Source organism: Manis javanica, chromosome 11 (genome assembly GCF_040802235.1).
Source record: "Manis javanica isolate MJ-LG chromosome 11, MJ_LKY, whole genome shotgun sequence".
Taxonomy (NCBI): domain Eukaryota; kingdom Metazoa; phylum Chordata; class Mammalia; order Pholidota; family Manidae; genus Manis; species Manis javanica.
In genome coordinates, this window is record NC_133166.1 from 2,166,169 (window position 1) to 2,177,695 (window position 11,527).

Genomic DNA, 11,527 nt, shown 5'->3' on the forward strand with positions numbered 1-11,527 from the left:
TTCCTCTGGTGGCAGGATTGCGGGGAAGTCTGAAGTTTGGGTGCAGTGGCTGAGATGGTCAGGATGGTGGGCACGTGAAGGGCTAAGACAGGCAGCTGTTTACCAAAGATTATGGATGTATTTTGATATTTAGAAACTGGTATAGTCACACAACTGCTACCCAGACACTGCAAATGTCTGTTGAATTTTCTAAGCTATGGTCTCCAAAATCTTTGGTTAAAGTCTTGTAAGGGATGGCAAGTCCCACACAAAACCAACACAAATTCCAAATGTGGGGTCACTACATGTTTTGAAATTTAGGGAGAGAAATTGTTTGGGACTGTAGATGTCAGAAGGAAGGCTTTTTATGGAGAGGTCATGTTTGAGCTAGAAATTGCATGAATTTGAAAGTTTTCAAGATCAATCTGTTGCTGTCATGACAAAATGGGTAAAATAATATTTTTTTCTTAATCTACATTTATTTTCAGCTAAAAATGTGCAAATAAGTAAATGTTCCATGGTAAAACTTAACATAATTTATTTGTACCTTTCCTTCCTTTGTTAATTTTTCCTTGCCCATTAAGTCATTTAGGCAAAGGAAGAAAAAATTTAAAAGCACAGAAAAATACATTAGAGATAAACATAATTATCTTCCTTTTCTTTGACAAATGGGTTTGTCTTGTGAATTTGACATTCCAACTTTAATCAACATTCATTATGTCATTATAGCTAGAAATGAACTATCTGAATATTAGGTTCTTATGACTTCAGAAAATAATTGTTTTTATTGAGATATAATTGACATCACATTATAGTAGTTTAAGGTGTACAACATGATTTAATATATGTATATATTGCAAAATGGTTATCATGATAAGTTTGGTTAACATCTATTACCACACATAGTTACAAATATTTTTTCTTTGTAAAGAAAATTTTAAAGATCTACTCTCTTCATAACTTTCCAAATATGCAATAGAGTATTATTAACTATAGTCACCATGCTGTAACTTACATACCCAGGACTTATTTGTTCTTTAACTGGAAGCTTGTACCTTTTAATCCCCTTTACCCTTTCTTCCCACCCCTCACCCTCCACCTCCAGCAACCGCAAGCCTGTCTTCTGTATTTATGAGTTCAGGGTTTTTTTTGTTTTTTTTTTAGATTACACATATATGTGAAATCATACTGTATTTGTTTTTCTTTGACTTATTCCAGAAAGTAAATTTAAAAAGAGACCTTAGAAATATGTATTCTAAAATTTCAAAACAGATTAACAAAGAAATTAAAAATAATTATGTGATAAGCAATTTAGGAAGAATTAAAACATTAATTAATTTAACTTAATTAAAAAATATTAATTGCCATTTAAATCAGTAAGAATACAAAAAAACTAGAAAATACAAATACTATGCTTCTAGAATAAGCATTAACCAGTTTTTCAAAGAAAAGAGGTTTAACCAACCTTCAGGGAGACAGTAAATAGGTCCAAAGGCACTTCACACACCCTGACTAATGGCAAATGCTTACTGTAGACCCACTATTCCAGAAAACACCACAGATAAAAACTCTTGAGACATTAAAACTATGAAATACATACACTGTCATACAATAGAAAGGGATTATCATCCAGCCAACTCAAAAGAATTATATAATTTTCAAATAAAGTGCCAAAGGAAACAGAAAAAAAACTAGAAAAATAGTTGGGTTTTCTAGGAAGATCTCAGATATGTTTGTCTAAATGAAGACCCAGAAATCATGGGAGCGAAGAGACAGTGTTTTTAAAAAATGATGTGACAAAGGTATTTAATATGAAGGGCTTTGAGAAAACTTCAATGCAGTGTCAGAATTAAAAGCCAGATGGGAAGCTTTAAATGAAGAATTAACCCTTAAAAAAAAGGCAAGTTCAAGATTGAGAATACCAATTTGATGGGCTCTAGAAGATGCAGAGAAAAAAGAAAACATTAAAAGGATGAGAAGAAACATAATAGTATGAAAAACAAAGTGGAGATTCAGCAACAGGTATTAGGTGTAAATTTGGGATAAATCAGCAATCAAAATGGAGGGATGATTGAATTTATACTGTTTCTGAGCTAATGAAGAGTCAAATAATTTATATTTAAAATTTTTACCATTTTAGATAAAAAAATCAGTGAAAAGGAGCTCACAAATCTAAGAGGAGATCCTTCCACTGTGATGTTAATAACATTACTCTTTAGGTACAAAGGCCATCAAAACCTGCTACCAAAAACGGAGAAAAAAAATCAAACCATTCTCAGTCCTTTTAACATAATTAATAGTAGAAATAAATTTAAAAAAGGGTAAGGGCTATAGAGTTTTCAGGAGAGAAATACAGTTGCTTTTCATGTGTAAAATCAACAGAAAGTTTTGAAAATTTAAGGTCTTGTGGACAGAATCGCTTTAAGAAATACGGAGGCATGCTAAGAAATTAAAAACAAGCAAAACAAGTAAACCTTCTAGAGTAAGAAGGTTGTGTGGCATGCAGAAGGATTTATAGTTCCTCCTTTCTCAGGGTAGCACCAAAATTCCTGTTTCCATATTGACTTTTGTAGGCTGATGCTTTCTGTGTGGAGGTGAAGCGTCACCTTAAAAGCATTTTGTTTCATTGGTTTTTCATCCTTTCTTGGTGATGAGAAATATATTCCCTTTGCCACAGGCTATCAGATCAGAATAATCTCCTGTTATTACTGCCAGTTAATACATCATCAGCAGGCGTTCTCTTCCAGGTCTTGCTTGCAAGCAACGGTTAAACTTTCTACATGTTTTGGACAGTCTCAGGAAAATAAATTTCTTTGGCAATGTGCGGTAAATGCTGTGTTTGAGAAAAGTCCCTTTTGGCACCCCTTCCACTTGTTCACACTGTACTAGTGCACAAGAGAGCAGGGGCGGGTGTTGCAGTTCCTCCAGTGGCCTGCCCTCTCTGTGCTACTTCAGTTTACAGAGGATTCCACTGAATTTTGTTGCTTAGCCTGGAAGTAGAAAGAATAGAGAGATTATATCCTTTAGAAACATGAAATGATCAGAAAACAGATCTCACTGGGCTTACTTAGGATAGGAAGCAAACTTTAATTATGCTTTCCCTTAGCGGTTCATTCCCAAGGTACACTGGGGACAGAGCATCTTCAGTAACAACCACTTAGAAAAAATGATGCAATTAGTTCAGGGGACATTTATCTGAGTGATGATGGCTCTGGACATGTTTTACAGTAGGGTGTCCCACATTTTCTTCTTGGAAGAAACTAAAGAATAAAACCAAATGAGCCCTGAAAATTCTGTATGTGTGAAGTTAGCCTCGTTAAAGAGGGCTGAGACCTGAGTGTTTTGGGTTATTTTTACCTTCCTTCTTCTTGTCGTCTTTAAAGAGGGAGCCCATTAGAACAGAAGTTGGGAACTTCTAAATCATTTTCTGTTTTTTCTACCTGATTGTTAACAAGTTCAAGGGAACATAAATTAAGTGGAACTAAAATAAATTACATATTTGGCTCACAGCCAGGATCAGCATGATCCTCCTCTTTGTGGATGATTAAGATATCAAGAAGAGATCATTTATGTAGAGATATGTTTAGGTTCTGTAATCAGATCAAACTGTAATCACATAAGTATAAAATGGGACAGAGATGCTTTAGCCACAGGGTAAGGGGAAAGATGGCAGTGAATTCCACTCACATCCCTGTGTAAACCACCTGGGGGATTTCCTTGCCAAGGGGAGGTTCCCATAGGCTGTGCTGACGTCCCAGTGCTCTGAACATGAGAGCTGTTTGAGCCCCCGGCACTGTGTGCTTTGATCTGTGTGGAGCACTGTATTCTGTCTAAGCTCCTAATGAAGCAGAGAAACTGAGAAATTAACATCTGTACTGAAGGCTTTGGGCAGGTTTAGAAAGCAAGATAGACAAAGAAGAGTTGAAGAGCTATGGGCAAATGTCGAGTGGAAAACTGAGAAACAGAGTGTGACCCAGCCTTGGAGGAGTAATTATACACTCTTGAAGAGGTTTAAGAAAGAGGTGAGTGTGGTGGCTGGACAGTTTACCTGGCCATTCCATCTTCCTTTTTAATTGCTCTTGCTAAAGTTGAATAATGCATTTTAAATTGGGAAACTGAAGGAAAAGTGTCTAGCATAGGTATGATGTTGGATTCCATATTCCTGGGCTCATAAAACTTTTAAGAGTAAAGTGTAAGTGGTTTTCTGAGCACTTATATATACATCGACCCTGACATTTCTGAGAGGTCAAGTGATGAGTTCTAGCCACATTGAATGAATGGAGCATATCAGGTTCAAAGAGATCAGTTGACTTAACCAAGGTCAGCCTTGTAGTAGGTTACAAAAAGATGTATAGAGGATATAGATGGGGATAATTTAGGCTTTTTCCAAATTTCTTAACCTGTACTACTTTCATAAAGGTAACATTTAAGCTCAATCCCTTGTTACCTATGAGCTTCCCGCTAACGGCCATTGGCTAAAGCCCCCACACCTGAAATAGAAAGCCCAAAGTGCATCATCCTGTACTCATATTGGAATGAATTTGGGCCTCTTTGAGATGAAAGCAGTGGTGAAGACACAGGAGACATTTCTGCAGTGTGACATAGTCCCTTTTGACACATAACTTGTTCGAAACCCACCTCTGCCAGTCTTTAGCAGTATGAATGTGGATTGAGCTTGGAAATGAATTCATGATAGTTAGTTGTAGGCTTATTAAAAATACTACCAATCATTGTGTACTTATCTAGGCGCTCATTGAGACTTTGCTAAATGATTGGTGTGCATTATCTCATTTAATCCTCACAACAGTTCACAAGGTAGGTATTCCTATTATTCCTGTTTCATGGATGTAGGGAAGTAACTTTCCCAGGGTCACAGGAGGTAGACCGCAGATCCACGGAGAGCATTTAGCCTTCGGTAATCGTCACAAAGTGCTCAGCATACAGCCTAACGATGAGTGGCTGCTCATTCTTCTCCAGCTCGTCTTATTTGCACTCTCTTGTATCATTTTAGCAGGTGTGTGTTTACCTGGTAAACTTAGGTAAAGTTCATTGATGGGAGTTACTAGACATTTATTCTGGTCTCATCTCTGCTATCAGTTAGTTAGAGGACCTTTCTTTACCAGTCTGTTTTCTCATCTCTGTGCGGATGGGTTTCTATGGAGTTTTAAAGTATTATAGCTTATCTGATTTTTCGCTCTGGACTGTGTATCGCTTGTGTTTCCTCAGCCACAGCATGCAACTAAGTCGTATCATCCCTGATGCCTTCCTAGGTACCAGTATATTTTTCCTGAGTCCATTTTTGAAGCTGTGTTTACTGAATCTGCTGCACGTCCTCCGCTCTTCTTCCAGTGGAAACCAGAACCCGTCCATGGCCCCTGCGAACTACACAAGGGTCACCGAGTTCATTTTCACAGGTTTGAATTACAACCCGCAATTGCAGGTTCCTCTCTTCCTGCTCCTTCTGAGTTTCTATGTCATCAACCTAACTGGAAACTTGGGTATGATTATTCTCATACGGATCGATTCCCGCCTTCATGTGCCCATGTATTTTTTCCTCAGCCACTTGTCTTTTGTGGACACCTGCTTCTCCTCAGTTGTGAGCCCCAAGATGCTCTCTGACTTCTTTGAGAAGAGGAGAGCCATCTCCTTCCTGGGCTGTGCTGTACAGCAGTGGTTCTTCGGGTTCTTTGTGGCAGTGGAGTGCTTTCTCCTGGCATCCATGGCCTATGACCGTTATGTGGCCATCTGCAACCCATTATTGTATTCAGTGGCCATGTCCCAGAGACTCTGTATCCAGCTGGTGGTTGGTCCCTATGTCATCGGGTTCATGAACACCATGACTCATACGACAAATGCATTTCGTCTCCCTTTTTGTGGTCCCAATGTCATCAGTCATTTCTTCTGTGATATGTACCCCTTGCTGTCCCTTGTGTGTGCTGACACTAGTGTCAATAAGTTGGTAGTTTTTGTCGTGGCTGGAGCTGTGGGAGTGCTCAGCGGTCTGACCATCCTGGTCTCCTACATTTACATCCTCACTGCCATCCTGAGGATCCGCTCAGTCGAGGGGAGGCGCAAGGCCTTCTCCACCTGTTCTTCTCATCTGACAGTTGTCTCCATCCTGTATGGTACTCTTTTCTTTATTTATGTACGGCCTAGTGCAAGCTTCTCCCTGGATCTCAATAAAGTGGTGTCTGTGTTTTACACAGCAGTGATCCCCATGTTGAACCCACTTATCTACAGCTTGAGGAACAAAGAGGTCAAAGATGCCATCCACAGGACTGTCACTAAGAGGAAGTTCTGTAAGGCCTGAATTCTCAGCTAGAAAAGAAATTGAGAGAGAAATCTAAAAGGGCAGGCTAATTTTGTAGATTCCTAAGATTTCAGGCCACTTGCAAGTGGGCGGTGATAGCCCTTTATCCATTCAGCCATCCAATTACTTATTCATTTAATCAATGAATGTGGAGTCATTAAGCCCTCTGTATGATCTTTTCTCTGTAATATACCAGTTTTTTTTTAGTTCACACTACAGTCCATTTAATTTTGCTTCTCTCAGACATTCATAGTCCAGCTATTTTCAAGAAGACTTTATTATTTAATTTCAGCTATTCATTTTATCATTCTGCTAACACATTTTCTTTTTCTGCTGATTCCTTGGCATTGGGATTTTAAAATGCAGTCCTCTGTATTTGGCCTTTTGCATGCCTAAGATGGAGAGAGGAAGTTACCACACGTACAGTTGGATTTTTCCAAGTTAGTATGCCCCAGACTTCCCAAGTTGGGTGAGTAATTAATAGAAAAAATCATAATTAAATAAGTTGGGGAAGACTGCATTTTATATGCTCGACCTCCCATCCCCTTGGTGATTGATAAAGGGCATTGGTATACACAGTGATCATAGAAATCTGACATAAAATAAACCTATTTACATTTGATTAAGTCAGTGTTTCCCATAGTTATTTGGTAGTGGAGTCTTTTGTGAAGAACTGTTGGTAACATGCAGGAGAAATACTGTCCCAGGATGACAGTTTGAAAAACATTGGTTGGAAAGAAAGGACATGGTAACAATACAGATATTTCCTTTCACTTGAGATAGAACTAAGCTAGCTTTGAGGAGTGACAGAGAGAAGCTTTGCTAATATTCCTTAGTTACATTTTCCAAATTTGTCTTTGTGTCTTAGGGAAAAGAAATGTGAAGGGCCAGATAATGAATTGTTTTCTTGTGGTCAATTCTCATTTGACAAAAGACTCAGCTCATGATTGGTAAATATAAACATAATGCCAGTCATACATGTTGGGGTAGCAGTGTATTCTCTAAGTTTAAAGTGGGCATAGAAAACACACGATAGATTTGACCACATATCATGAACTCCCATAGGTCAAAGAAAGAAAAACTCATTTTAAAGGGAGGATAGTATTTGTAGGAAAGATGTACATAGTGCTTTCCTTTCCTAAGTATTTTTGCAGAGTTCACAGATAGAAGAACAAGGTCCTGAAAAGAATATTAAGAAAGGAAACCTCAACTAGAGATTGAAAAGTGTCTCAGAGCATAAGTAAAATGAACACAAGAAAAAAAATTTTTTGGTAATTATTGCATAAGCATTTTGTTTTTATAAATGGAAAAAGAAAATTGAAAATATTTATCAAGAGGCTCCAAAACATTCTTATAGTTTGCCTCACTAATTTCATTTTAGATAATTTGTCCTAAGGAAATAATACAAAATGTAGGCTTGGGTGGTGGTAGCACCTCTTATTCAGGGATGTACTTGTTATGGTGCCATGGGTTTTATTAGCTAGTAGCTAAAAAATGGCATTATCTTCCCTTTAATGCCAAATGATGATGGGCTAAAATTCCCATCTTTTACTGGCTTCAGGAAATCCATATTTCTAGTAGCTTCTCTTCCCTGTGTAGTTCAGGGCATCCCCAGGTGAGGGAAACCATTCATGCTTAATAAATGTTTTGCTCTCTTGCCGTCTCAGCTGCCTTGAGCTGCTTCTGCTCCACCCATGGCCAAGCCCCACGGCTTCAAGTCTTCTTTTTGGCTTCCTAGCAGTGGCTACTCCTTCAAGACTCCACCATTCCTCCCACGCTTACAAACAGACCTGCTTTATTTGAAGTCACCCACAGTGTAGTTGAGGCCAGGTTGCAACTTCTAATGAGACTTTATTGAAGGTTGGAGAAATAGAGAGGGTCGTGCAATTCTCAGGCTAATTTGGGATGACAACAGGGCTTCCCCTGAGTCTGCAGGTGCCTTCCTGCAGACTCCATCAGGGCAATCACATCAGGACCGTCCATAGACTGTTTGCCTGAGGTTTGCGAACTTAGTCTGGAGCAATACCACATGTAAATCCTTAACCACAGTTGGGTCCTGGTTGAATTCATTCAAACTGAGTTCAGTTCTTTGCATATAGTCTTGTCTTCATCTAAAGGTGTTTCCTATAGAGCCTCAACCCAGAATTTCTTATGAGAATCTAATTTAAGGAGCACATACAGAGGAGAATCTAATTTAAAGAATCAGCCACAGTTCAGAGGGATACTATAACCTAAATTCACACTTAGAAAATAATAATTGATTCCAAAAGAATCATGTCTTTCAAGCATATCCCACAGGAAAGTAATATACTTTACACAGAGATAACCAGTAGAAACATAGACATGTATAACTGAAAGAAGAGTTGCACAAAATATACTTAGTTTCACAAAATATGCTTAGCCCTACATTTTGATTACTCAGTTTCAGGGATTGGCAAACTATGGGCTGTGAGACAAACCCAGCCTGGCACCTGTTTGTGTACAGCTTGCAAGCTAAGAGTGGTTTTTACATTTTTTAAATGGTTGAAAATATCAAAAGCATAATGAAATCTCACAGCCTATGAAAATTATTTGAAATTTACATTTCAGTGTCCATAAATAAATTTCAGTTGGAATACAACCATCTTAACATCAAAGTTTCTCAATAGCAACACTATTGATATTTTGGACTGGATAACTGGTGTGGGCATTATCCTTTGCATTGTAAGATATTTCATTACATCTTACCTCTACTCATTAGATGCCTGTAGCATCCCCCAAGTCCAGTCATTGCAGTAAAATGTATCCAGATAGGGCCAAATATATGTAAACCAGAACCACTGGTTTGTGGCTTGTCCACGGCTGCTTTGGGACTACAGGAGCAGAGTTTAGTAGTCATTACAGAGACAACATGCCAGCAGAGTGTAAAATATTTACTGTATGGCCCTTTATAGAAAAAGATTGATGACTCTTGCTTTACTGTATACCATTCTCTCCTTTAAACAATGCTGGTCATGCATGACATACATGATTTCTTTTTCTGCTATTTGGACTTAAACTGCAAAACCCTATTCCAGTGTAGCTCTAGAGAGGCAGTATGTTGAACATGGGATAAGTGCATATGCCTTAGAACAAAGTGTGGTTTCATATTTTGACTGTGTTACTTATTAGCTATTTTGAATCTCGGCAAGTTGCTTCACCTCTCTGAGCTTCTGTTACCACATATATAGAGCTGGATAACAGTTAATTTTTGTTAGGATGACTGGCAATGTACCTTGGTACAAAATGAGCATCAGTTATTTGCTATTATTATTGGTGTTTGTATTAATCAGTGTCCTCAAGAGAAATAGAACCAATAGGATCTGTGTGTATATATAAAATGAGATTTATTTTAAGGAAATGACTCATGAGATTATGGATGCTGACAAATCCAAAATCTGCAGGGTGGGCTGTCAGCCCGGAGACCCAAGGAGAATGTGACAGTTCAAGTTCAAAGATCATCAAGCTGAAGACCCAGGAAAAGCCAGTATTGTAGTTCAAGTCTAAAAGCAGTCTGCTACAGATTTCCCTCTTGCTCAGGGAGGGTCAGTTTTTAATTTTACTCAAGCCTACAACATATTGGACAAGACCCACCACATTGTGGAGGGCAATCTACTTGACTCAAAGCTCACTGACTTAAGTGTTAATATCATCCAAAACACTCTCACAGAAACATCCAGAATAATGTTTGACCGTATATCTAGGCACTGTGGCCTAGCCAACCTGACACCTAAAATTAACCATCAGCACATTTCATGGCATGATTAGATGAAGAGAAATGATAATTGTTCAGCATAATGAAGAAATTAGGAAAGGACTAGGGTATCTAAATGGAACTTGTTTAGACATTTAATTTTTTAAAATATCATAATAGTAAAAATAAGATACAAAATTACAGGGAAGATGTTTCGAATTTGTATAAAAGTTGCAAATAATTTCTTTCCAAATTTCTGAATGGGAAACTTGAATTTGCTTCCTTGAGCACAACAGTTTTAATACAGGTTTTTGGTTGAAATCATCATGAACAATTCCTGATGGGTAATTTTTTTCCTTTTTTTCACTAATTTTTCCCCCTTTATCTATTTCACCCATCCCTACGCCTGCTTCCTCTATGGCAATCACCAGTCTATTCTCTGTGTTTATGAGTTTACTTACGTTTTGTTTATTCATTGATTTCATTTTTTAGATTCCACATATAAGTGGAATCATATGGTATTTGTCTTCTGTCTGACTTATTTCACTTAGCATAATACCTTCTAGGTTCATCTGTGTTGTCGCAAATGGCAAGATTTCATTCTTTATAGCTGAGTAATAATCCATTGTGTATCTTTTAATCCATTCATTCATCTACTGATAACATGAAAATGGATTCTTGCCATTTTCATCCTTGAAAGAAAAAGTTGTAGGGTCCATGTGTCCCAGCTACAGATGGAATGATGAACTATTGAAATAAACATTTCCCTCCATTAAACATTTAAGACTAGTGAATCATAGGATTATGCCCTTTATAAAAAATATTTTTCAGTTATTACCAGTCTCAACCAAAGTTCTATAGAACCATGAAGACATTATTTCTCCTGTTAAATAAGAAACAATTTAGATAGTTCCCATATTTTGGCTATTGTAAATAATGCTGCAATAAATATAAGATTAATAATTTTTAATAACTTGAATATAAATTTTTACATTTATGTATTTAAAGGACCTGAAATTAGATTTAAAGTAATGACATTAAAGTGGTTCTTCATTTTCCCTTTTTGACAAATGCAATGTTCAGATTTCTTGTTATAATCAAAATGGAATTCAAATGTAATCTAATGTTTACATATTATACATTTCAGAATCAGATGAATCTCTAGTTCAGTGTTCATGAGTAATGTTAGATAGTCATGTTGTCATCTACACAACAGTAAAATGACAATCAGCTGAAAGGTAGAGAAATACCTGATAAATATGAAGAGAGATCGAGAGCCCACATGGAACTGCATTTGCCAGGAGACTTCACCAAGCCCACCTATTTCCCTACACTTTTGTTTAACTGTATTTTCATGGATACCTGGAGCGTATACCTATCTTGCAGCATTATGACCCCTTATCCACAATGGGACTGTTGTTCAGCTGCCTAATTTACCAAACTAGTGTGTGGCAACAAAGCAGAGAGCAGATCAATGGATGTTGGGGTTAGTGTCTGTGGGATCAAAGGTCATGCTAGTGTACCCT

The 11,527-nt window shown here is 37.5% G+C and overlaps 1 protein-coding gene across 1 annotated transcript; it reads left to right on the forward strand.

The window, feature by feature from the left end:
• The first annotated feature begins 856 nt into the window (after positions 1-856).
• On the forward strand, positions 857-10,805 carry LOC108390304 (olfactory receptor 5G9-like). The gene has a single exon (XM_073215825.1). The coding sequence runs from the start codon at positions 5,126-5,128 to the stop codon at positions 6,287-6,289; it is 1,164 nt and encodes a 387-aa protein (XP_073071926.1). The 5' UTR covers positions 857-5,125; the 3' UTR covers positions 6,290-10,805.
• The last annotated feature ends 722 nt before the right edge of the window (positions 10,806-11,527 follow it).

Bases quoted from the DNA above. Each gene is read 5' to 3' on its own strand.
- LOC108390304 (XM_073215825.1), top strand. From the start codon at position 5,126: ATGGGTTTCTATGGAGTTTTAAAGTATTATAGCTTATCTGATTTTTCG.